This window comes from Dicentrarchus labrax, unplaced genomic scaffold (assembly GCF_905237075.1).
Source record: "Dicentrarchus labrax unplaced genomic scaffold, dlabrax2021, whole genome shotgun sequence".
Lineage (NCBI taxonomy): Eukaryota > Metazoa > Chordata > Actinopteri > Moronidae > Dicentrarchus > Dicentrarchus labrax.
In genome coordinates this window covers 13,033,106-13,059,571 of record NW_026136703.1, presented here as the reverse complement: position 1 = coordinate 13,059,571, position 26,466 = coordinate 13,033,106, and the positions used below count along the sequence as shown (strand labels likewise).

At 40.3% G+C, this 26,466-nt stretch overlaps 4 protein-coding genes across 4 annotated transcripts; 1 reads left to right on the top strand and 3 right to left on the bottom strand.

Annotated features, from left to right (window-relative positions):
- Positions 1-391: 391 nt before the first annotated feature.
- On the bottom strand, positions 392-4,788 carry degs2 (delta(4)-desaturase, sphingolipid 2). Its single transcript, XM_051381455.1, has 3 exons — positions 4,630-4,788; positions 1,543-2,285; positions 392-842 (listed from the first exon to the last, which is right to left on the bottom strand). The coding sequence occupies exons 1-3, from the start codon at positions 4,709-4,711 to the stop codon at positions 699-701; spliced, it is 969 nt and encodes a 322-aa protein (XP_051237415.1). The 5' UTR covers positions 4,712-4,788; the 3' UTR covers positions 392-698.
- Positions 4,789-5,870: 1,082 nt separating this feature from the next.
- Positions 5,871-9,880, top strand: yy1a (YY1 transcription factor a). Its single transcript, XM_051381441.1, has 5 exons — positions 5,871-6,489; positions 7,481-7,631; positions 8,317-8,377; positions 8,635-8,793; positions 8,998-9,880. Exons 1-5 carry the CDS (start codon positions 5,988-5,990, stop codon positions 9,178-9,180), a joined length of 1,056 nt encoding a protein of 351 aa, XP_051237401.1. The 5' UTR covers positions 5,871-5,987; the 3' UTR covers positions 9,181-9,880.
- Positions 9,881-10,205: 325 nt separating this feature from the next.
- tpp1 (tripeptidyl peptidase I) lies at positions 10,206-17,469 on the bottom strand. The gene is made up of 13 exons (XM_051381427.1): positions 17,303-17,469; positions 16,845-16,919; positions 16,009-16,148; positions 15,596-15,746; positions 15,025-15,146; positions 14,737-14,909; positions 14,404-14,602; positions 14,099-14,287; positions 13,385-13,457; positions 13,166-13,286; positions 12,921-13,082; positions 12,338-12,463; positions 10,206-11,773 (listed from the first exon to the last, which is right to left on the bottom strand). The coding sequence occupies exons 1-13, from the start codon at positions 17,311-17,313 to the stop codon at positions 11,633-11,635; spliced, it is 1,683 nt and encodes a 560-aa protein (XP_051237387.1). The 5' UTR covers positions 17,314-17,469; the 3' UTR covers positions 10,206-11,632.
- A 1,456-nt stretch (positions 17,470-18,925) lies between these two features.
- mis18bp1 (MIS18 binding protein 1) lies at positions 18,926-25,815 on the bottom strand. The gene is made up of 16 exons (XM_051385557.1): positions 24,837-25,815; positions 24,598-24,735; positions 24,227-24,510; positions 23,949-24,022; positions 23,657-23,778; positions 23,430-23,520; positions 23,161-23,282; positions 22,455-22,612; positions 22,269-22,338; positions 21,468-22,185; positions 21,189-21,367; positions 20,512-20,645; positions 20,277-20,419; positions 20,102-20,189; positions 19,955-20,009; positions 18,926-19,717 (listed from the first exon to the last, which is right to left on the bottom strand). Exons 1-16 carry the CDS (start codon positions 25,690-25,692, stop codon positions 19,617-19,619), a joined length of 3,333 nt encoding a protein of 1,110 aa, XP_051241517.1. The 5' UTR covers positions 25,693-25,815; the 3' UTR covers positions 18,926-19,616.
- Between the last annotated feature and the right edge of the window lie 651 nt (positions 25,816-26,466).

The window sequence follows — 26,466 nt, the reverse complement described above, 5'->3', positions numbered from 1 at the left end:
ATGGCTCACCAACAGTTTCAAAAAACCAAACATTATAAGAATATTCTAAAGAACTACTTTCATTATACAGTGTTTCTGTTATTTTGTCCAATCCCTGTAGATGTAATCAGTTTATTTACAGCACGCAAACAAGCAGAATGGGGCGTCACTGAAGAAAAGGCTCTTCTGACTGAAAAGTAAGTTTCAATGCTCATTTTCCTCCTCAGCACTGTTCTGCATGATAGATGTGAAACTGTATTAGGTAATCTGAGAGGCTTTGTGAGCTTCGATTCATACATTCAGAAATTCTTAAGAAGCCGGGCGTAATGCTTATGAGCAGGAAAGGGAGACCACAGAGCTAGGGACGTCTCTATAAAACCTCATGAGAATGTATGCGACCATTATCCTATAATAATGAGTACTATCATTTGTGGTCTCCACCTGCAGATAAGGAAATATTAGCTTTTCATCCTCATTTTGTCTTCTGGATACAAGGAAATGTTATCACTGCGTCACAGCAACAGGCCATTCAGACTTTATCTGAATTCTTGTCCCATTTCCTGACTGATTTAAGATGTCCAACATATTAGAAGGTCTATACAGTGACAACCACATACTACATGGGGGGGGAAAATAGATAATATTTAATAGTAGTCCATAGATTTTTAACAACTGAAATTCACATTCCTGTTCAAAGGGAAACATATTCAGTCACAGATCTATCCCTGCTTGTTTAGCTTGTACTCCCGTTTGATTCTGGCATAGGGCCCGATGCTGTCGTCAAACACGAAGTCCCATAATACCCGGGTCCAGGAAGTGTGTTGTGGAAGGGAATCGTAATACTCTGCTGCGATTTGCTTGACCTGCCAAAAAAAGGAAACATTGAGTGAGAATGAGAGCTTAGGAAGAAATAAGAATGTAAACTGTACATCAGGTATATAACCTTCTGTATATATGAGGTGTCAGAAGCACCTCAGGGACCAATTCAGGTCTAATTCAACATGGTCTTATTTCACTAGGACAGTCAGATACAGACACAATTGTACACAAGTACACAATGACATTTGATTTCTCTTCCAAAGTCCCTTTTTTTTAAATCCTAAAAAAGGTCTTTGATAGTTCAAATAGAATGAAACAAAATAGTTTATTCTAATAAAATTAAAATAAAATTGTCATATTCCCTCTGTTAAGAACAAAATCGCTCATAAACTAAAGAATCTCTCAATCAGGTTGTAGCTGTCAGCTGTGCCAAAAGGCAGGTATCTCACTTTGAATCTCTTCATACTCTAGTGGTGCTAGACGGGCAGCAGTTAATCAGTTACAAAGGCTGGCCTTTCATCTGATAAATATTTGCAGTTGATAGAATGTCATGTTGCATTTGCAGATACCTTTTTGTTTAAGTTCTGAATGATGGGAGAGGCCCTTCTTATCTGCCCACACCTGGAGGTGATGTAAGTGTTGCAACTGTCCTCATTCTCAACTATTAATAGTCTTGGAAAAAATGACTCAAGAGTTCACCTGTTGCAAACGTAGCCATTATTTATCACAGTAACACAGTCTCACCTGAGGTAGTTTACTGCCAGGAATGCTCGGGAAGTCATGGTGCTCCATGTGATACCCGACATTGAAGGTGATCAAATTCAGTGATCCATAGTAAGAATATGTCTCGTGTCCTTTCAGGAACATGTAATGCTCAGCTATGAAATGTCCAGAGATAGGATGCAGTCCCATACACAGGATAGACCCCGCAATGAGGTAAACAATGGGCTTCAGCCCCCATAAATAGTAGATAATTAAGTCTACTGTGAGTTGAACAAGTGCATTCTGGATCTCCAGCTGGCCTACTGGCTTAGGATTGACCACTAATGGGCGAAGGGCGTAGAAGAAGGGTTGGAGGAAGAGCCAGAGGACCTTCCTGGCCGGGGTGCAGAAGAACCATCCCTCAATGTCTGTAGGGATGTCAACATCCAGCTTGTCGCCACCCAGATACCGATGGTGGTCGATGTGATACTTCTTAAAGGAGGCAGAGTAAGGCAACCCGATGGGCAGGTTGGCCCACATGGCGAACCAGCGGTTCCACTTTGCCAGCTTGTTGCCAAAGGCCACATTGTGAGAGATGTCATGGATTGCCAGAGTCAGGGAGTGGTTGATGCAGCCTCCGAAGCTGTAAGCCCAGAAGATGATCCACTTCCAGGAGAGGTCCCGGACCAGGTAGCAAGCCAAGAGCTGGGTTAGGACCATGCCCGATACCACCCACTTCAGTTGGGGGTCCGGACCCATCAGAGACTTGATCTCTGGATATTTGGCTGAGGAGAGAAGCAGATGAAAGAAAAAAAAGAGGACAGAGAGAGAAAAAGTAACAGATTATTATTTATTGTTTTAATAAGTATGTAGGATGTAGAGAAAGTAAAATATCAGTCCTGAGTCCAGCAGAGAAAGATTTTTTAAAAAGCTAGTTCTCAACTTATCACTGTATAATACTGTGGCCTGATACTATGTATACCAAAGAACACAATCAAGCATGTGGTATACCTGCCCTCCTCCTGGGAAGAGCCTGCTGACAAAAGTCAATTTTTAATTGCCAGAGGTGTTGTTTTGCTGAGGGACATGAAACTCAGGCAGATACAAGGGAGTGTCCAAAAACATTTCACTGTAACAACACGGGCTTAATTTGTCATTTTAGTTTGTCGTTAGTGTAGAGCATCATTTACATTTAGAACTCAGTCTACTTGGCAGGAGATAGAAGGTCTTTGTTACACTGGTATGAAGTCAGGAGGGGTTGTCCTATCACAGGGGTTAAGGAAATTATCCCAGCATGCATTAGACGAAACAAAGTCATGCAGCATGCGGCCATGCAAATCTCGCTTTCAGGTCACTTGGCTCTATGCAAATTGGTCCAGAGGCTGCTTTCAGTGCCATTTCTGCTGCATGCAGGTATCACCTCCACCGAACAAACCCTCTTTATTTACTTAATGTTTAGCCAAGAGAAATTCCCCACTCCACCCCCGCCCCCACCCCCCACAGCCAGTCACTCATTTTAAAAGATACAGTTCCAACATAATATTTAGTTTATATTTCTTTTTAATCTACTCTATGATAGACTCACCTCCAATGTGTCCCCATGTTATTTAAAGCCATATTTAGAGGCTATTTCTTTAGGTGTTTGGGTGTGTAACCCACTCACAGGGTATAAAGTTAAATGAATAACCAGAAACCATAAAAGAATCTATTTGAACATGATTTACAGCCATCACTGGATCTCTACATCACCATGTCAGAGAGACAATAACTCACAAACTCAACCTGTATAAAAAAGGTTTCAGCCTCAAGTTTCAACTCTGATTTATTTCAGATTCAACTGCATGCTACAAGTCAAATAAACCATTCAATCAAGCATCACTGAGAGCTGAAATGTCAGGCAGTGTCATGAATCATATGTGACCTTGTGAGATACTGTAATGTGCAGGATACAGTAATATAAAGTTTATGCGGTGGGAGTTGAGACAAAGTCCACAAACTGAAAACATGTTAAAACAACTAGCCATCCAAATTCCTAAAACCACTTGTCAATCAAAATATCTCACAATAATGCAAAAGAAAAGCAGGGCTCAACGACCTCTGCCTCTCCCATCAGGGCAGGGCAGAGGATAATTAAAACTAAACGCTTTAATAATTGAAGACTCACTGGTGTCACACAATCCATCACCTGCAACCATGCGACTGCTGGACAAAGCCAAGATCAAATATACATCAACAGGTTCAGATCTTGTTCAGCTAAACGGTTTCAACTCGAGTTACATCATGACCAAAGATCACTTTTCTTGATAGAGATTTGGTAAGAAAATAACACAACCCATAGATCAGACAGATATTCTCTCACATTAATGATTACAGATGTGGTTTAAGGCGGTTTTGGTTAACGAAGTTTATTCTTTTAGGGATCCTCCCTGATCCCCTGACTCTGTTTGTCGTGGGCATGTGTCTTGTTACCTAGCAAGCAGGTGCATTGTCAGTCGCACCTGCTATCAATATGCTGTTATTGTCTCACAGGTCAGATAAAAAGATGACTGAGAGGCAGATTGGCTTACGCGAAAAGATCATAACCTTTTTTCTTTTTTCCCCAAGAAAAACTCAGTAAATCATCTGGTATTTAATAGTCACAGTTCCTCCTATAGTTATTTATAGTTATCTTTTATCATCATGCATTGTGCTGTAACGTGGGTTCAATTTATTATCTGGGCGGCTCCCACTCCCTCTTACTGAAACTAAGTGATTTTTTTTCTTATAAAACGTCTGTGCGCAAACATCTGTAAATACTCCCAGGTTTGAGTCAACGTGACACACCCATTAATATTTGACATCAGCTGAATTTCAAAAAATATAAAATGATATTTCTACCTGTACTTGTAAGTGAATTTTTCAAAGCTGTGTTCATCTTTAGAAACATGCCACCTTCTGCATTTCTCTTGCATACTTTGTAGTCTGGTAGGTTAAGCAACAGCTAGTAAACAGGTTTAACCGGCTGGCAACGATTTTATAAGTAGGCTGTGGTCAGAAAAAGACTCTCTCGCTTCAACTCAAACTAACCCGACATTTAACTTTAACTGTTCACAAAGTTTTTCTTTTTTTAAACTTCTTTAAATTTCTTACCCAGAATTTCTTTTCTTCTTGAAGTGTGAGGCTGGTCAGTGTAGACCCATTCAAAGTCGTCCCTTCCACCTGTCTTCCCCATGACTATCCTCACTGAGAATGGAAGAGCCGACTCCGTGGCGTTATGTGTGTCATCAAACCTGCACAGTATCGGGGCACACCCACCAACACAGGTTGTAGGCTGAAGGTGCAAAAGGTGTGATAACTAGCCCCGCCCTCCCGGAGGAGGGACGAAGTGGAGCAAGACAGTGTCACCTGCTGAAATCTGTGCAACCTTAGGCTCTCCAGCTCAACTGCATCTTTACATTATTTATTTTATTATATTGTTAGAGGGAGACTAAAGCTAAAGCACGGCAAAATAAAATTAAAAAAAAAAAGAAAATACAGTCCAAGCAATCTGCACTATAATTTGTTTATTGACAAGACCACCTTGTTGTAGGCTGTTCATACCCATCCCAACCCATGTAACACACTGCTACTGCTAAATATCAGTGGAATTATCTAATAATTATTACATTATAAGTGATGCAGATAATATTATGATTTCACTCTTGAGAACCTCCAACATGCTGTAGTTCTTACCATTACCACCATATGAAAGGAGTTTTCCTGAATTGTCTTTCTGCATAGGCTTAAGAAGTGTACTGATTTGCAGTCTTGATAAGTTGATTATATATATATATATATACATATATATATATAATATACGTGTGTATATATATATATACATATATGTATATTTATATACATTTATATGGTTTGGAATTGTTGCTCCGACAAAAACAGCAATTTGAATGTGTCACCTTGGGAAAATCCTCTGGGAAATGATCTTCAAACTTAAAAAACTATACATTTTCACTTTATAGACCAAGCAGTTAATCAAATAATAAAACAAATAATTACCATGTTATTTAGTAATACAAAATATCTAATGCAACTTTAATTTGCAATAAATTAATGTTATTATACACAGTTCAAGTAGGCTATGTCCTCATTTACATTAGTTTGAGTTGTCTAATTATTTTGAAGCATTCATTCATAAATTATGATTAAATGTTTCCTATAAATAACTGATGCCATACACATTCAAATTTACTTAAATATCCTCATGGTAATAACTTATACTGTAAATCAATAAAACTGCAGATTGTATGATCCACATTTTAACCACAGACTGGGGGGAACTCTTTAGTCCAAATCACGCGAGACTTCAAAACTGGAGCAGTGTGGCGACGAGAGTACAGTAGTGTAGAGTTGTTTTCGGAGAGGGAGGAGGAAGGCTGTGTAGACAGGAGGGAAAGCGAGAGTGTACAAAAAAAAAAAAAATTACCATACAAGTAGGAGGAAATACAACATTAATGATGGCATCGGGGGACACGCTGTACATAGGAACGGACGGGTCAGAAATGCCGGCCGAGATAGTGGAACTGCACGAAATCGAAGTAGAGACAATCGAGACAACAGTTGTTGGAGACGACGGTGAACACCAGCCTATGATCGCCTTACAGCCTCTTGACACGGATGATCCAAACTCGATTCACCCGCACCAAGAGGTGATTCTGGTGCAGACGAGAGAGGAGGTGGTGGGCGAGGATGACTCTGAACTGCACACGGACGACGGGTTTGAGGACCAAATCCTCATCCCGGTGCCCGCAGTGGAGGAGGACTTTATCGAACAGACTCTGGTTACTGTCGCCGGGAAAAGCTCGTCGACAGGCCGGATGAAGAAGGCTGGAAGCGGAAAGAAAGCGGGCAAAAAGAGCTATCTGAGCGGAGGAGAAATGGGCAGAAAATGGGAACAGAAGCAGGTCCAGATAAAGACTTTGGAGGGGGAGTTTTCGGTGACTATGTGGGCATCGGGTAAGTTCAGAGTCCTGTGTGAATTCCTGCAAGCTGGTTCCTCGCTTTGTTCTCAGCGTGTGTGCCGTGTGACTGGGCCCAGGTGGGGCCTCGTCCTCCGCCAAAGTAGGAATTATTTCCAAGACTCTGAGCCACTTAAACTTCATTTGAAATGTTTTTGTTTTTATGGGAAGCCATGTTTTATGTGTCGATGGGCGCCGCCATATTTTCCCGGTCTAGAAAGTATGGCGGCCCGAAAAAATGGCGTTTATTTGGCCGACGAAGATGGCGGCGAGAGTGGGAGCGAGTGCAGCTGGCTCCGCTAGGCCGCTGTGGCGCAGTTCAGTTCAGCTGTAACGGCGGTGGTGCCTTCAGGAACCCCTCATACTTTACACTTCCGAGGCTTTAAACACACCTTATACGTGCATATCGTTCAAGCGAACTAGATTCTGTGTCGAAAAGTAGTTCCTCTAATTGTATCGTGCTGTGCATATATATATATATATATATATATATGTAATAAAAATACTTTTTTTATCGTTGTAACCTAATAAATAAACATTGTTTGGTTTAAAAAGGTCTGTTAAAAATAATATAACATTTTCAGTTGAATATTTGAAATGTGTTCATGTTTGTAAACATGGCAGCGTGGATCTTCCGTATGTCATTTCAAACAATTAAAGCTAGTTATTTTCAGTGAGATTGTATATAGCGCTACATGGAAAAAGTCCATAATAAGAAATCGTGAAAAATATCTTTAAACTTCTGTATTTTCCCCCGTATAAAAAAAAACCACTGACACATTTGGTGGCTATGTCTGCAAAGTAAGCCTATTCAATACAGAGCTTCGAGCCATAACCCGTGCTTTCTGTCACATATTTTGTGTTAGTAGTAAATGAGTAACATTAGAGAGTGTCAGGAGATAATGGTTGAGCTCAAAGTGGTTTTAATCAATTCGTTCACATGTTCTGGTACTGTTTTAATTATCAACACATCCGTCCCTCTCATTCAGATGACAAGAAGGACATAGATCATGAGGAGCAAATCACGGGTGAAAACTCTCCTCCAGATTACTCGGAATACATGACAGGGAAGAAGCTTCCTCCTGGAGGCATCCCAGGCATCGACCTGTCAGACCCCAAACAACTGGCAGAGTTTGCACGGTATGTGGTGATGTTGATGTTTGTTTATGTTTACCCAGGGTCAGTGTATCTTCTGCAAAGTGACTGTAAGAGGAATCATTTCTCCCATTATATTCCACATGATGATTCAGTGAAATCTTGTTGAACGTAATCAGTTTAAGAAAATTATGATGTAAATGACTGACTCAAATAATTGCTCACTGAAATATGAAATAATGAAATATAAAAAAAAATGTACTTAGCTGATTTCTGAAGAAAAACAAGCCTGTATTTTTGTTTGTATGTTTTTATTTAAAAATGAGTCAAATAACCTATTTTGTACTAATTTTATATCTATGTCTGAAAAGAAAAGAACCAAAAGATACCTGAACCACCCAGAAGTAATGACAAGGCAAATTCAATGAGCCATAAAAAAGAAATATATTCATGGAACCATTTTCAAAGGAAACATTTGTTTGCTTAACTAATGGCCAGTTAGTTGAACATGTTGTGTTACAAAAGTGAAAGAAGTACTGCCTTTCATATGTTTAAACCATTGCTGGATTGCACATTAAGCTTTTTTCATGTGAAGTGCAGTATTGAACGTAATGGCCCGGCCCATTACATGTACAAGTTTTATCAAGAGTGATTTCTTAAAGTAAACAAATCTTAGTGTTTGTCTTTTAGTTATGTGAACAGTCTATAGTGACTTTTATTTCTGTTGCAGAATGAAGCCAAGAAAAGTAAAAGAAGACGATGCACCCAGGACGATAGCCTGTCCACACAAAGTAAGTGCAGTGTTTATTACACCAGTTTACACAGCACTGTGGAAAAGATGAAGGGTAAATGCAAGAACATAAACTTTCTAAGTTGTACTGTATGTATTTATTATTGACATTACCTTACTGAGGACATGCATATATTAATTACACTGATATTAGGAACACTTAAGCATGCTGAGCTGACGTGATTCCGTTGCTAAAGCTACACTGTAAAGTGAATATTTCCCGAGTGGTTAACTTCATCCCATTTCTCTACCTCTAAGGGATGCACCAAGATGTTCAGGGACAACTCAGCGATGAGAAAGCACTTGCATACCCATGGGCCTCGCGTGCATGTCTGTGCAGAGTGTGGCAAAGCCTTTGTTGAGAGTTCAAAACTGAAGAGGCATCAACTCGTACACACAGGAGAGAAACCTTTCCAGGTGAGTTCCCTCGCTATCTGTGAGTTGGTCAGTTTTACTTTGCTTTATTGGAAAGAAATGTAAACTTTGCCCAACTGGCATTGTGTCAGAGCAGTTACATATAAACCTTGCTATTGTCATCTCAAATGCATGTTGTGATATCAGTTTATCTGTGAGCCAGGCTGAGACATTCAGCTGCGTTAACTCAATCTCTCTCGTCTCCAGTGCACATTTGAGGGCTGTGGCAAGAGGTTCTCCCTGGACTTTAACTTGCGCACACATGTGCGTATTCACACTGGAGACCGCCCGTATGTGTGCCCCTTTGATGGCTGCAACAAAAAATTTGCCCAGTCAACTAACCTAAAGTCTCATATCCTCACACATGCCAAAGCCAAAAACAACCAGTGAATCGGCCCGAACCTGGCTAACGTCAACGACGTGAGCGTACACTGGAGGACTTGACCTGCATCTCTGCTCCTTGACAAACTTATGTCCCGTGGCCTGCTTTGTTGTGAGATAAGAAGTCCCCTTTGTATCATCTCTAGGTAAAAAGGTTTAAACAGAGAAATGACTTTTTCTCAAACTTTTTGATATACATATGGAGGTTTGAACAAGGAACTCGTGAGAACCCCGACCCCCTCAGGCATCCTACCCTACTTTGGCGCTACCTGGATGGAACAATTTACGGTTTCTTCTTGTGAAGATGTTAATTCATGGATCTGCACCTAAAAACTTATTTATACCTTAGCACAGCCAGTTAAAAAGTTTTTCAAAAGATGTCAAATTTGCATCGATCCTCAGCAGTGACACCTTTTCAATTTTGTACTTTCCCCCCCCTAAGTGTGCATATTGTACACTGTTTGACATAAGCTCTGTGGTAATGTATGTAGTCAGATTGTCCCTGTAGCTCTTCATGGAAGAGGTTTCACAATTTGTTTTACCTCCCCCTTAGCCCTTCATATGAATGTGTTTGGTGGGGGGATTGGGGGGGTCTTTGCATATTTTCATTTTGTACAAGGCAATATCAGAATCATGTAGATAGTAGACGTGATTTTCAATAGTGATCACTGATTAAAATGTTTTCCCCCCTTGCACTACCAGTACAAAAGGTGTCATTTGTCCTCTTACAGTTAAGTCAACCTAATATAATTTTGTTTATTATAATCATAATTTTATCATTCATTTAAAGACATACAGGGCCAGCTCAAAAACTGAAGTGATGCAGGTTTGAGTCCATAGAGTCAATGGCTATGTTCTTGATATTCATGTCACTGTTACAGAATTTTAATAGGGCAATAAAAAATGTTTAAAAAAAGTAGCTGTTCTCTTGAAGCTCACCAAGCATCACATGTGCAGTTTAATGTTGACAGAATGTGTCCCCGGTATTTGAGGTTGCTTCAGCAGGTTGATTGTTGGTGAAACACACAAACACACAAATTCTGTTTCTTTTATTTTTCAGTGCACTGCATATACATACTTGACAATTGTATCATGTCTTCAAACTTAAATTAAGCAGCTTCAAAGACACCTTCCAGCTGCTCAATTCTGTGAACACACTGTCAACTCATTGTGTCTGATATGAGACCCAAAAGAGAAAACAAACAAGAGGGAGTGTCACAATTTGCAGCGAAAAATCAAAGGTTTCATCGAATATCTGTCACGTTGCCAGCTGCGATCAACTGTAACTCGGTTATACAGTCAAGTAGAAACAGCAATATCAATTCATCAATTTAGGGCAGCAACTAAATTATTTAATTAATCTGACAATTATGTTGATGGTGAAAACAGGTCAATTGCTGGAATCCAAAAACAATTTAGAAGTGGGAACTAGGAAGTGTTTGGCAGTTGATTTAGCGTTACATTTTGTTTCATACAACACATCAGTCTTTAAGCATTTGGTACATTTTCTACAGCTTTCACACTCTTGAACAATCAACTGACATTTCATAACAAAGATCCAGCTTTAATAGAGTCAGACAACGCAGCAAAGGCAGCCTCTCTCACATCTGATTTGAGGATTTACAGGGTTGAAAGAGAAAAAAAACTGAATCACTTTTAACCCTCATTAGTGCATTTCATAGCCGCAGAGCAAACGGCAACAAATCCAGGTCCGTAAATCTTAAAACCACATACTGTATGTTCCTGTATTATTACAAAAGACAGTTTTTGGAATTGCATGCAACACCTAGCTCATCCCTGAAGATTAGTATGGCAAACAGACATCTCAGTCATACTACAAACCAAACCTGTATCAGACAACATACTGAATTGCTTTTGATGTGGTGAAATTGCATCTGGTATTTTTGATTGATATCCAAAATAATAGACACTGGTAAGAATTCAAACAGGCCTATTTTTACATCTAAGAAGTGACTGGTGTGTATATTTAGTATGTTTATGTTCTTTATGCATAGCAACCACTTTACCCACATTGCCTTTTGCTGTGTATCTAGTGGCATGAATCTACCTGTAGTTTTAAAAGAGAGTCAGAGATATCTGGGTCAGTTAAAAGGCTGTGAACAGCAGAAACGGGCAACCCGCAGTGTAGCATTAAAAATAAAAACCACCACACTCCCTGACCTTAAAGTATTTGAGGACACAGTTTAAAAGACTTTAGAGAAATTAAAATACACTGATAAATGACTCAAGCATAGCCATAAGTGGATGGATGGGTTGACGACAGATAAAAACAATTCCTGAAGACTGGACTGAAAACAGCCTTTCAACATCAAACAAACTCTATAAAAGAGGCATAAATCTAAATTGTAGGCATTGTTTTCCCTCCATTTCACCATCCTACCTTTGGTCAAGAGTTTGGATGTGTGTAAAGTACTTGCTCTCCTTGCAGACACTACTGCTTTCACTTAGCCAGCAGTGCAGCCAGCAGTGCGGGGTAGTTTGGCGTCCCCCAGCCTGTAACTGGGTCCCACGATGGTGCAGCACAGAAACCTTTACCCTGAACCTGCTCGTCCAGACAGCCCAGGTGACAGCCTTCAGTCACCTGGAGACAAAAATGGATGGCATTTAGGACCCAGACCACGACAACAAGATGTTTTGCAGAAAGGTTCTTTCTACTGTCTTTTAACATAACGCCTTACTGAATGTACAAACGTAATGCTCCCAACTTAAAGTAGGGTTTGGGATAGCGTGCCTCAAGAAGGAATTCAAGTTCTACAATTTGACTGCTTGGATTATGTAATTTTCACTTGTACACAAACTTTGAGAACACAAAAGTGCTTTACAAATACTCAGTAGCAGTCTAGAACAACATTGAATATTCTCGGCCTTGTATATAAATAGGGGCAAAAAATTAGAAGCACCTCTTAATATAATGTAGTCTATTTTCTTTAACTATGACTGTAATCAGTAATAAACATATTACATACACATACAACAGAACAATACAAATGCATGGTAGAATTTATGAAAAAGGTGCAGAGTGGCCACTAAGTGTAACAACACATCTCAGCAAAGCGAGATCATCATCATGACAATATGAGATTGCTACATAAAATCCAGTCTAAAAACAAACTTCAAGGTGTAACTGATAAAGAACCTGACTTACATCAAATAAGGCCTGTCCTTTGAGTTTGTAGAGGCGAGGGTTGAGGAAGCCCAGGGCAGGCAGGCCCTTTAGCAGCCGCTGATCATTGATGAGAGACAGCATGCCTCCAACCACAGGGGTTGATGCCTAGAAGGTAGATCAATCGATTGTGAGCAATTAATAGTAAAAGGAATCGGTATATTTACACTCTTAGAAAATTTGGTTAAAATGAAATGTGATTTTTCTGCAACCTTTATCATCCTCACTAATACTTTACTTTGTTGCTACAACTTTTAAGAATAGCTTAATAGATGCAACATGGCAGACAAGGCACCAGACCCCTTTTGGCTGCTAGCTGTTGGGTCTAGAGGCCCAGTGTGCTCCAGGAGAGCCATACTGATTGGTCCAAAATCTAGTTTGAAAGGTAAAAGCAACAGGGCCTCTGGAACAACTTGCCTGTGTTTTGATTTTATTATCTATGTCTCTTGTTTAGCTTTTGTACAGCTTGGTTTTATCCTCAGATTTCCCTGCAGCATCTATCTGTTCTGTCACACTGTCAATTCTCTGTTCACCAAAAAGTATATTAAAGTTTGACATATTTTACCGAAGTCCCAGACACCCAGGGGACGGGCACTCTGTTGATGACCACCCAGTAATTATCAGACAGGGCAGCCATGTCTGGATAGGCCCTGCCACTGGTATTGTAATATGACTGAGGAGGGAGGGTTGCTGCGACGGTCTTCATATACGCATCCACTGCACTGGCCTATAGGAACACAAATACACAACATCAATGACACCGTACGCAATAATTGAGCATTAAAAGAGCTGATGACCCCACATTATTACCTGGTAGTCAGGCATCTTGAAGACGTTGCTGAAGCCTCCTCCACTGATGTAATCTGTGACTTCATATGTGACCTTAAATGGGTTCTTGAATGAGGTTCCTCCTACTGTAGTCACATATGGGCTGGGAACAGGAAGCAGGACATGGACTGTTAGGGGCCTTCCTAAACCTTTTGAGACTAGGACACTTGAGATGAGAAAGAAAAAGTAGAAATGTTTTACCTTGAGGCAGGAAAACTTGGCCTGAAGGAGTTTTGTTCTTTACCCAAATGTCTGCAGCCGGCACCGCTGTCACCTGAACATGGAAAAAAAAAAAATTAAATAAAAAATAATCATTAAAAAAAAATAAAAGACTAAAGATGATAGAACAGGTAATTATACAGCATATCTAACTGACAACTGGCAGCCTTTAAGGACTGTTATGGAAGAACAAAAGGTAACGCAAAGACAAGTTTTTCCAGATCGTGGGAGTTGTTTCTTCACAATAGTGGTGTAATCATGTTTCAAGTGAGAAAGTGATCTGACAATAAGAATGGAGCCAAACCACAGTAAGTTGACACATTTTTCCCCAGCGCTCTCAGGCCGTTCCAAAAATTACAGCTACAGTAAATTACAGCTTACAGTTCCCATTTGTTTAAGTATTGTCTTTTGTGTTCAATACCACTGAAAACAGGAACTTGTTATTTACTGACCATACTAGTTGGATTAAAAACAGAACAAGAAACAAGTGAGAGGTCAGTCATTGCATGCAACAGGAGTGACAAATCATATGTTCAAAAGATAAAAAACAGGCTGAATCTGTCCTGTAGACAAACAAAGACTTGCTCACTGACTCATATTTTGCTGACGTAGTATAGATTAGGTGTTTGTGAATGTTCCTGAATGTCATCCTGTGTTAAAAGTACAAGGCATGAGGCACAGTTCCTCTGCACTGACCAGATGCAAAGAGCAAAGAGATTCCCCTGACGCCAGCCTTCATAAACTCTGTGTTGATGCGCATCATGTATGCAGTAGACAGGCTGTCTTCATCGTCTCCATAGCTGATGGTGTGAACCCAGGGCAGGTCAGACATGTTGCTGAGCAAAACCATCCACTGGAGGAAAGGCTCCTGGGACTCGTGACGCCCTGAACAACAATGAGGAAATGGTTTGTGATTTTCCTTTCAGCGCCAGACAGACAGACAGACACACACACACACACACAACACACACACACACAAAGCCTCATTCTCTCATACAGACCTGGATTGGTGAAGACCCATGTGGAGATGTTTGCCCCTGTGCTCATGATGTACTCTATGTCCAGACTGGCCTCCAGACCAGCCTTTCCCGCTCCCTGAGTGCCCACAACCCGGTCCACCTGAGAGTGATGCTGGAAGCTCCTGCCATACATGCTCATGAACTCCGCCAGGTCTGCAGGGCTGTAGTACTGCTCCAAGAACTAAAAGAGAAAACAGCTAGCTAGAGTGAGAAAGTACACCAAGTCATGGTGGATTATAGAGTCGGAGATGATGTACATGTGTCTCGCAGCAACCTTTTTTACTATGTTATTACGTTAGTCTGAGATAGTCACACCTGAGCTACAGCCTGGCTGTTGTTTTGAGCTGTTCCCACGTCAGTTGCTGTCAGGTTATAACGGGCCCTCAATATGGCGGGAGTCACCCCCAGGTGCACCCCTGCCTTAGACTTTTGCTTCCTGTTGGAAGAGTCCTGCAGCCCTCTAGGAGGAAGGCGGTGAAGCCCTCCAACTGTGGATGCACACAAAGAAAATCCATACAGCAATGTTAGTATGGATCTTCACCGTAATATACAGCGATCACGGATGACAGCTGAACATTTTACAGCTACAGAAATGATTCTCACCAAAGTCCAGGTGCTGGTGAACGTCATCGTGAACAGAGTACGGAGCTGAAGACCTCACTAGAGACTGCCCGTCTCTGGTGTAACGGTGGAACTTACTGCCTGGAAGCAGTGTCTCTGCAACCCTTAATACACAAAAACAACCAACAACAACCACAGTTTAAATATCCAACAATCCACAAACAATCTTAAGTATTTAAGAAACACTTTGTCTTGTATGCAAAACTGACAAAACTGTAAAATTTTCTCCAGAAGTTCAGTTCACTTCCTGGTAGTAACTGCTATCAGGAAGTGAAACTGTTATGAGGGTGGGGTTTTTTTTAAGCTCAAATAACCAAAGCCATAACTGTAGCCTAGATTTCTGAATTTCAAAAGCCTGCAGCTGAAAGTTTGATTTTGACCAATAACTACAAAAAGAGGAACCATCTTACAACATATAACCGTATGGTTTACACACAGAGGGAACTTGAGCAGAAAATTTGCTTTTTTGTGTCTTAACTGTGTCACGAGCAAGTAAAAAAAAACCAAACTGTCGAGTAAGCAGAAAAAGTGTTGCTTAAAAAGATATGCTTACTCTGCAGTCATGGTGCACTGTAAAAAGTCCTGAGTGCGAACAGTCAGGCAGTTTGTAATCCCATGGCTCTGCAGCCAGTGACGCACCACCTTCTGGGTCAGTTCAGACGGGCGCACGAGGGAGGACACTTCCTCCAGGGTGAGGTGTTTACCTGCGGAGGACAAAACAGGCCTCTGTCACTCTGTATTTCGGATAGAAAAGAGGTCAAAGTTAAGAGAGCATCAGTTAAGGCTGTTTTTAAACTGTCATGTGAGAGCAGTTAAGTGCATATCCCTGTGATATGTTAAGAAGGACAGAATTAGAACAAAACAAAAAAAACCCACTGAGGATCTTAGCTCAACAAGTGTGTGCAGATTGTTTAGATCCTAGATGTTCAGGGTTATTTAAGGACAACCTGCAATCATCAGACAGACCATATGATGCTGAGTCAGGGTCCGACACCAGACTGAGTGTTTCCTCCAGTAGGTTAACATTTTGCTGCTTCAGGGCAAAGGTCAGCTCCAGCTCCTCTGTGGGGTTGACCCGGCCAACGTGAGTCCAATCCTCTGGTATTCTGGGGAAAGAGGAAAAAAAACTAAACTGTTCATGATCTTTTACTGAAGCCACTGACCAACCTGTTGGATTTTTACTGTTAACTGAACCTTCAGAAAACATTGCTGTAATCTGAGCAATTTTTTTTACCAAACTGTAGTGGGTTTTGCCAAATTCTGTATCCATCTGTGCTGCAGTTCCTGAGATCTTTATATGGTTTTCAAAAAAGAAGAAAAATGGCAGACAGCACATGTCCTAGAAACCAAACTGAAGTGTTCAGCATGGTAATATCCAAATCTGCACTTCCTGATTTTTGGTCTAAATCTTGAGTCACGCTGGAAAATAAAAGTGCTTGCTCATGGTGGTACTGTTGGGTCTCTGTAAATAATGTTACAAAGAGTTCGGTCAAGACCTGCTCTATTTGAAAAGTGTCCTGAGATAACTTCTGTTATGAATTGGCCCTATACAAATAAAATTGAATTGAAATATTAGTCCCTTCATTCAAAACAACTCATATACAAAAAGCTGCAGTGATAATTGTTGAACAGTATTTTTTAGACAAATTACACATGCCTCTAATCCAAGAATATGTTTGGTCTTTACAGCATATTTGGCTGTTAAGACTGCACTCTGTGCATAAAGGGGTTTGAACAAGCACAGATCCAAACATGATTTAATAAATAAATAAACACCGAGATAAGAAAGTGCATTTGCTCACAGGACATCTTGGTTATATTCCAGATATCCACTCCAGACCAAGGAGCTGAACAACAAGGGGATGGAGAAGGTCAGTCTGGTGGAAGGAGAAACAAACCATTAAGGAAGATATAATAATGTACACATGCATATACACAACATGTCCTTGCCTCAGAAACAAAAGGCTTAACTTCACTTAAGAGCAAATTAAACGCGTTTCGTTACAAGCAGACACACATGTATCACTGTAGCTCCACACTTACAACAAACAGACACACTGTTATTTACAGTCGCTTTAACGCTGTGAACACTTTAACCTGCGGTGTTAGCTGGCAGCTATCTAGGTCATCACAAACACAACACACAAGCTGCGATACATCCCCCGGTGAGCTAAAAGAAGAGTGAGCGCTACACGGCTGCTCTATTTCCTGCGTATCTCTATTAAAAACACACAATTATGAACTTATTTGGAGAACTCACAGTGTGTTCATCGTGTCCTCGGCTGGTCTGAGCTCAGCTGTTGTGTCCGGTGGGCAGGCGCTTATAGAGGCGGCGGTCACGTGACATGGGTTCACGTGATTTTGTTGTTCAAATTCAGTGTCAGTGCTCGTGCGTTAGGTTAGTTTTTACTTAAACGATGTTAACGTTACATTATAGTGCACAGTAATGTCAGCAGCAGCCGTCCTCTCTCCAGTCTCGGCTTTATAGGGCGGAGGTGGGTCAGATCTATGACTCACACTGGGTCAAATGCCTTTCCACCACGGTTTGATGTCAAATTGAACACATTCATTTAGATTCATTTTAAATGTACTAAATAGAAATAGAAACATAGAAATTAACACAAATAATTAAATGATATGTCATGACCACATTTAATACTAAGTGAATGAAAGAAGGCTTGGAAATAAACAATGTATTGATTTTTAATGCCAAATTTAGATATTTCTATTTAATGCTTTCATAATGTGCCACAATAATTAGATTATATTTTTATATTATTATTATTGTCACTGCACAAAGTACAAGTACTAAGACAACGAAAAGCATCTAACCAGAAGTGCAAAAATCAGTAAAGTGCAAAGTAATGTGCATGTATGTACAGGGATAATGTAATGTTCCCTTTGGCTGCGACACTTTTAAATTCATCCTTAGCACATCATCATTCAAAATAGTTTTTTATTTTATTTATATGATTTATTAATTTATTGTAAAGTAAATCATTTTTGCATATATGTTTGTTTGTTTGTTTTAGGAGTAGCATAAAGGGAACTGCAATCATTTTACTACACAACCCTGCGTTGTAAATGATAATTAAATAACCTTGAATTTGGAGGCTTTCCCAATCAAATATTGATATTGTTTGCAATAAAATAAGCATATATTTCTGCCACCTCTTAAAGTCTCAGGCTTGGGAGTAATGGATTACAAGTAACTGAGTTATGTAATCAGGATAGAAAAAAGGTAACTGTAATCCATACAAATTGGGATTATTTAGTAGGATAACAATTCTAAGAAATGTGGTGTGCCATTTCTGAAGCTAAAAAGCTTTCCATTTTTCCATTTTCTTTTCTAAAGTTACATTGTTCTGTTGTTTTACAGAATACACTTCCATCAATACATCTTATTGACATTTCTTTTCTCGTGTGCATACATATTTGGTGTTGAGGTAATCCAAAAGTAATGCTTTTATAATTCTAGTCTCAAATTTCTTTTACTTTTCAAACCTTGTGTGAACACTAAGCAGCCATGGGTTCCTCTAAGCAGGTGTGGAAGACTCTGAAAATTAAAATTACTAATGCCCCCAAAGCAGGAGAAGGCTATAAGAAGATAGCAAAGTATTATCAGCTTGCAGTTTCCACAGTTCGAAATGTAATTAAGAGATAGCAGATTAGGGGAACTGTGGAGGTCAAGATGAGATCTGGAAAACCGTCTCGAAGAGAATTGCCTGCCTGCTGGTCAGAAAGGCAATTTAAAAAAAAAAACACATATGAATACAAAACACTGCTGGAAGATATGTAGTAAGTGCTGACATTGTAGGTTGCCCAAACCTTTTAACGTTATTTTTGTTCAATTTATGAAATAAAACAAAACAATGCATGAATGTTTGCTGCAAATATCGTGTTTTATGTTCCATACCCTACAGTCTTTGTTTACATCTTTTCAATGAAAGAAATCACCAAAATGTGTGATTTGTCAAGGGATGCCAAACTTTACATACAGCTGTAGGTTAGAAGTAGATATTGCTTCATTTTGAGTTTTTACAAGACAAACAAACCCCCTCCATAGATAACTATTCTTTCTAAATATATAATATACACAAATAAACCATAACTAAGAATTAAAAATGTTTATTAAAAGAATAATTACAACTGACTCTTAGAACTTGGACTTCAAACAAAAACTGTATTTACAGAAACATACTGGAAGACAGCAGCACATGTCTGTTTTGCATTTTAGAACTGAACACTTTCCAACCATTAAGATTAACTTGAGAAAAGGCCACATTGTCAAAATGTGTTTAACTTTTATACATTGCACTACAGGTTAAAAAGCTTCAAATTAAGTACTCTGGCCAATTATCAATCATACTCTGTTTCACACTGATGAGATCAAATCCTGCATTTAAAAAAGTATCACATGTGAAAGACAGGAAAGCAAAACACTTGAAATGTTTTATTATTCACATCTGATGAGTTAAACAAGGAAGGACTCACGTCTCCTCTGTTCCCTTGATTTTAATTCATGTGAATCATATAGATTTTTTCTTTAAAATGAGGTGACATTTCTGATCCAATTAGTCATTGTCTGAGAAGTAAAAATCTTCTTCCTCTCCGCTTTCAGACAGAACTCCATCTTTTCCCGGGAACATCTCCCAAACAACAAAGGTGTCATTTTCTAGTGAAGCAGGAAAGAAACAGATTGTGTTAAGCAATAAAGTGTTACAAAAGAAATGTTGCAATAACTGCTTTCCACTGTCAATGACAACTCCTTTCTGAAAATCTTAATGAGAATCCTCTAACCACAGCAACATGCAGTGGTGGACAAAAAACAGAACTTCAATACAATGCAAGCATTTTAAACTTTTTATTGGTATTGTTTAGTATTATCCCTCCTCTCCACAACATAACGTACCTGTGTTCCCACATCTTCTCATTGTTCGTTTAACTGATGGCGTGGGTGAGAAGCTCTGAAAGGAACCAAAAAGGAAATAGTTTCTCCAGTAAAAAACAACAACAATCAATGTGCTTTGAGATCAAAACAACCTTAATGAGTAAGTACCTTTGAAGGAGGAGCCTGTTTGCAGACATTAAACTGACGTTTCTTCATCCTCTTCTGCAGCTGAAAGACGTACTTGTCGTCATTGCTCCTTTGAAATCAAGCAAGAGGTAAGTTAGTTATTTCTAAGTTAGATCAGCTCTTACAAACTACAAAAATAGAAGTCAGTGCCATTCACCTGTTGGGAGAGCCCATCATGCCGGGAGTGATATGCAGACACTGAGGAGTCTTGACTTCGGGGAAACCTGTGGACATGGGGGTCAGAGGCTCCAGCTCTGTCAATGTGAAGTCGTGGTCTTCACTCGGACACATGGAGGGCATCTACGCATTAAGACAAACAACCGGGGCAGTGAGGGGGGTCTTGTAATCACTAAGGGATTTTGTGCTAAATACAAATGCAGAAAGAAACCAACCTCAAACCGTTTATTCTGCATGTACGCAGAGCTGAAAACGTCATCAACGTCTTCTCGGGGCATGGTCTCGAGGAACTGACGCACCTGCTGCTTCCTCTTCAAAGTTCCCACTCGGGCCGATATCACAGGATGATCTGTGAGTAGTCAAATATTGTAGCTTGTCAAATCTCTGCAGTTAACCAAAGTTCTCTCTTGTAAAAAGATTTAGATAATTTCAGTTATTAAAAAAAAGATTACATTACTCAGACAACAACTACAAAACTTCTTACTTTATCCAATAATTTATAATCAGTTAACCGTTAAAGCCATTTTCCAAGTAAAATGGCAAACATTAGATGGTTCCAGCTTCGAAATCAATAGGTTTATGCACTATGTGAGTGTATACATCACCTTAGGCTTTAGTAAATTATGATTTTAAAAAAGGAGAATACATCCACATATGAAATAAATGTTGTGGATGTTTGTGGATCCAGAGGGATATAGGGGAAGTCTGATAAATATCCTCAAGTGAAAATAAATCTCTGGTCTTCTGCATCAATTTTGATGCTTTTTTTTTTTTTTTTTTAACTGTCCATTGTGAGTCAGTGTGGCTGTTGGAGGAGTTGTGCAATGCTAAAATGAGTGGAGTTCTCTTTTAACCAATTTACTTTAATCTACAGCCTGAAACTTTTCTCTACCTGGGCCTTTCAGTGCTTCCATCTTTTTCTTTTTGGGTTTCTTGGCGTTCTTGGCGGGAGTCTGGGAGGTTCCCTGGGATGTGTGCTGGTTGTGGCACTCTTCAGCAGAACGTGTTCCAACCACCCTTGCCACCTTTGCCCAGTAACCTGCCACGTGCTTAGGATAGAAGGACACCGCTCTGGAAACCACAAACACGCACACACACGGTTATGATACAGAAATGTTATTTCAGTTCTGCTGATTGCTACTTCCTCATTCTGTCGGTAGACAAAACTTACTCTTGTAGCTTCATAAGCTCTGCCTCTGTCCACTTGTCTTCTTCTTGGTTTTGTGGAATCATTGTGTGGCCTTTATCTGCCTTCTGTTTCTTGCTGGATTGTGTTGACTTAGGCAAAGGTTTTGTGGGTTGTGATGTCTTTGTGCATTTGCTCTGTTGATGTTTTGTCTGTGTCTGTGCAGCATCTCTATTTTTTGTCACTCTGGTTCTCTTCCTGCTGTCCTTGGACTCCCTTGGTGGAGACACATGGCTTGGCTGTGACTTCCCTCCTCTCTTCCTGTTCACTCCTTCCCCCCGCGTCTTTCTCCTGATGGCCAAGTCATCATCTGTTGACTGATCCTGTGATGTTTTATCATCACTAGTGGGAGAGTCTGGGGATGCAGTGACAGACCGTTTCCTCTGTGAAACTCTCACTGAAGATCTTCTGCTATCATGTGTTTGTTTTTTTGACTTTTGCGTTGAAGACTTTTTGGGTTCGCCCTGCTTTTGAGGGACAGTGTCCACATACAACTTTCTCTCTGCAGCTGGATACCTTTGGCTGGACCTTGTTGTTCTGCCAGACCACTCTTCAGGGCTGCTAAGGGTCTCCACAGGAGGTGAAAACGAGGGCTTCTCGCTAGGGTTAGCCTTTGCTCTGTTGCGTTTGCGGAGTGGAGCCTTGACCTTCCTCAGCGGTACTGACGCAGATTCAGTTTTGGCTGATTCACATTGCTTACGGCCTGGAAACACAGGACAGTTTGTCTGTATGAAACTTACAAATTATCTCACAATACTTAAACGACAGCTCCTAAGTTTTATTTACCTTCGCTGCAGGGCAGGAACACACGGGCAGGTTTCTGTGACGCCCTCGCAGATACTAGTGGAGTGACCTCCTGCGAAATATAAACATAGTCAAACTGATGTGCTTGTACATAGTCAAACAACTGGTCCTCATGGGTAAAAAAAAAAAAATCTGGATTATTATGCAACTCATGTGAGCTGAATTTACCGGATTGCAGATGGAGGTATCGTAACATTCGTGGATGGTCACATTCATGTGTGCATCCAGTATGACTCTCCCTCCTTTCCAGTACTCCAGAGGTGGCTTGATGACGCGACCACTTCGAGACACTTTTGTTGAAGACGAGGAGGCAGGACAGGGATCAGCTGGTGAAGAAGGGATAAATAAATGTAAATGGTAACAAAAAAGTCCTTCAGTACAGCTGTAATGTATTCAGATATGCAAGTTAATACACTTCCAGAGGTTTAAAGTATAAAAACCACGTATGCTGCTAACATGCTAAACTACAAAGGTGCCCATGCTAAACGTCATACCTGCTTAGCATCAGCAAGTTAGCAGCGTCATTCTGAGCATGTTAGCATGCTGACATTAATATTCAGCTCAAAACACCACAGTGCCTATGTGTCGCCTCACAGAGCTGTTAGCATGGCCGTATACTCTGTTTTGTTACATTCAGTATGAAGCTCTGTGTGACACACGTGTAAATATATAAATAAATGATTCTATCGGTCTAATTTTCAACTAGACATAAACAGAAAGTATCAAATAACGAGAACTGGGAGAAAAGCAGTGGTTTCCACAGATGTCTCAACCCGATGAACAATGCTGGTAGAAGTCTGTTATCCAGTGCATCTTGTGCATATGAGGTCCTGTTGTAATAATGTTGGGCTGAAGCTGTTTCTTTTGTACTTACGTGTCTTCAAAGGCTTTTGCCTATGTCGCTTCACAGAAAGTTTGATGGATGCCTCAGGGTTCGTCTTTGCCATGATACTTCTTCTCCCTTCACTGTTCCTCTCTGTTTCTCTGCTGGAGCCACTACGACAGAGAGCAAAATCCAACTCTTATTAGTAAATATGTTTTTTTTTTTCCTTCATGCTCAACTTACTCAACATCCAGCAAAAACAAAAGAATATTGTATCTGTAAGAGCATGGACCTTATTGCAGGGAAATAAATATCCTTACTCTCTTGACTCTGACAGAAACTTCTCATAAAGTGCGTTCCAGTTCGGAGGAAAACCATTAACAAACTTCTTCAAAAGCCACCCTGGCAACCCTGCAGGTGAGAGATAGAAGAAAAAGAATATCAATCCATGCAACACGTTAATTTCAAAGCTTTTTAATGCACTTTTAACTTCTTAGTGAAACATATTCTCAGTGGAAAATATCTCCCCATACAGAATCTGACATACCAGAGTCAACATCCAAGTTCATCTTTCCAACCAGTATGTAAACCCTGCCAGAGACGGTCTTCAGCACATAATTAGAAACCCTGTCTGCAATGATGTTACTGTTCCATGGTATGTTTTCCTCCCTGGGTGGAAAAGACAAGAAAACAAATCCCAGTGTTCACATTAAACCACACATTCAAAGCTTCATGTCTGTCTCATAGGAAGTAGCTGGGTAAGCAATCTGAAAATTATTATAATTATAATAAACTCTGCTTGCAAAGTGTTAAATCAAGATGTCACCAGAAACACTTACTGGTGGATTCCATCAACAAACAGGCCCGTGTGATTCCTCCTCAGGAACCACTTCTTGAGATAAATCACACTCTCCTGTCAAAGAGGAAAACACGAGCCCAATAAGGAACAAAATACAAAACTAGAGTTGATTTCCATTTGAGCTCAAATCCAAACCTTTTGATCCCCAACAATCTGGTCTTACATGTCAATCTTTTATGCTCCCTAATTGTTACTATCACCATTTTTATCAGACTGTAATTTAAGAGGTATTTATTTGAAAATTCTATTTCAACTCACACTTGGGAATGTGTTGCGCCTGAATACACCCTCGTGTTTCTTCGGTATGGAGATCCGTGGCGTATTGAGTACGAGAGAGTCTTCGAGCAAAACACGTTGTGACGGCCCGGCAGGGGTCAGGACGTCCTCGTAGGGATCTGTGTCTGATTGGCTGTCAGCTGACTCTACTCTGGACGGGCTGACAGGAACCACACTTTCTTGAACAGCTGTAAAGGCAGTGTCCTCCATCTCACCCATACTGTGAGCTGTGGAGGGAGGCGTGTCTCTGGGCGGATGGAAGTTACCTGTGAGAAATATTGTAAGTAATAACATGAACTATGTTGTGCAACGTGCAAACATGACATAGCAAAAGGATCCTGATGGATTCTCACCCCTGTCAAAGAGATCCCTTGTGTTGATGCTGACGTTATGAACTCCCTGCTGCTCTGTTTTACTTTCCCTCTCCTTCATGTAAGCAAACATCTTGGCTGGAGACATTGGAGGAATTTCTTCTGCAATAACACAGCAACCTGTTCAAAACAGCAAAGAGGGCATCAGTCAGTTCCTTCCCCTAAATGATGACACAAGGAAGAAGAGTTTCACTTAGAACAAAGCAGCAATGAAATCTCACGTTTCTTTCCGATGGATTTTGGTGGTGGGAACGTGGGTTCACGACTGAACTGGTTCATATCCGATCGGTCAGCAGAGAATCCTCTTCCATGATCCACATCCCCCATGTAAGTGTTGTTGTGGGCGTCATCCTCTCTGCAGGCGCTGGAGGTTTTCCTTTCTTGTGTCTGATCACTGACCTCCCTCGTACTGCTGCTAACGTTGTTAAACCCCCTGGGCTCCCATTTTCTCTTCCTCAACCTCTTCCTCGTGGGGGAAAACCTAGAGGCTGAAGACATCAGGGGAGCACCTTCCTCCTCAAACACATGCCTCACACTGTCATTCTCTACTGGCTGTATCTTTACTGGAGTCCTGCTGGTCACCTTGAAACCATCCAGGTCTCTGATGTGAGGTGGTTCTGTGTGGATCTGCTTCCTGGTCTGAGACAGGGGATAAGACACAGCCGTGGACTCCAGGAAGGCTCCCTTTCTTGGTGTGCATCCCCGTCCTGTTACAGTCACAGGGGGTATTTCCTCCGCAGGCCTGCAGCTAATGTCTGAATACGAGTACCCGAAGGTTTTCTGAGGACTCGATATGGGCGAGAGGGTCAAGGCCTGCGCTTCATTGCGATAAGAACCAAACCTCTGGTTCTCCTTGTGCTCATCGGTCATCCAGGTGCTCTCGGTTCTCTTCCTGGGAGACTTAAAATCCGCTCCATGTTTCTCTCTAATGTTACACAGCGAGTCCGAGCCTGTAACGTCCCCCTCCGTCGCGCACATACCTTCTCTCTGCACTTTGGATTTTAGCTTAGCAAACACCTTCGCGGGGGATTCAAACCGCGGTGTTTTGTGTTGTAATAGATGGTGATACGACGCCATGGTTTTTGGAGAAAAATAAATGTTATTATTGTAACTCCGAGGCGTATGCTAGCAGCCCGCTAGCCCGCGAGCATTCAAATTTCTCATCGCTGCCGCCTTTGGCTGGAGGCCTGTGACGTACGTGCAAAACAAATACGTCACTTCCGCAGATGCTTTAAATAATTTAAATTCAAGATACATTTGCGATATTGTGTCTATTTTATTATGTAAAAAACATTTGATAATGAACTTAATTGAAAAAAAAAAGATCTGGAGCTTGCCTCATAAATATCTATTAACTAATAAAGTTTAAATAATCTCTATTACAGCTTTTACATAAATGTTACCCCACTAACTTTTATGTGAAGAGGTTTAAAAGACACGTTAATAATAATTGTACCAAATTTTATTTGGGAATGTCCGTCATGTACATTATCTCTGATTAGTGCTTTTTTTATTAATGATCATCCTTCCAGAATTTGTTTGGGGTTTTTAAAATATATATTGACTGATATTTAGTTTCCATGTCTGTGGCATGAATGACTCTGTCACATAAAGCCTGAAATGTGACAAATACTCTGAGTGAACTAACCAAGTAAAGTGTTACCTATTATTAACTTGATAATAATTGTGGCTAAATTCCATATGCAAATTTACATATATATTTTTTTTAAAGAAACAACAATTTGCAAACAACTCGTAGCTCAAACAACATAAATATGGACTTTTTTTTTTTTTAAACTATCTGTAAATAATATATACCAATTTTTACTTTGTTCAAATTGCTATATATTA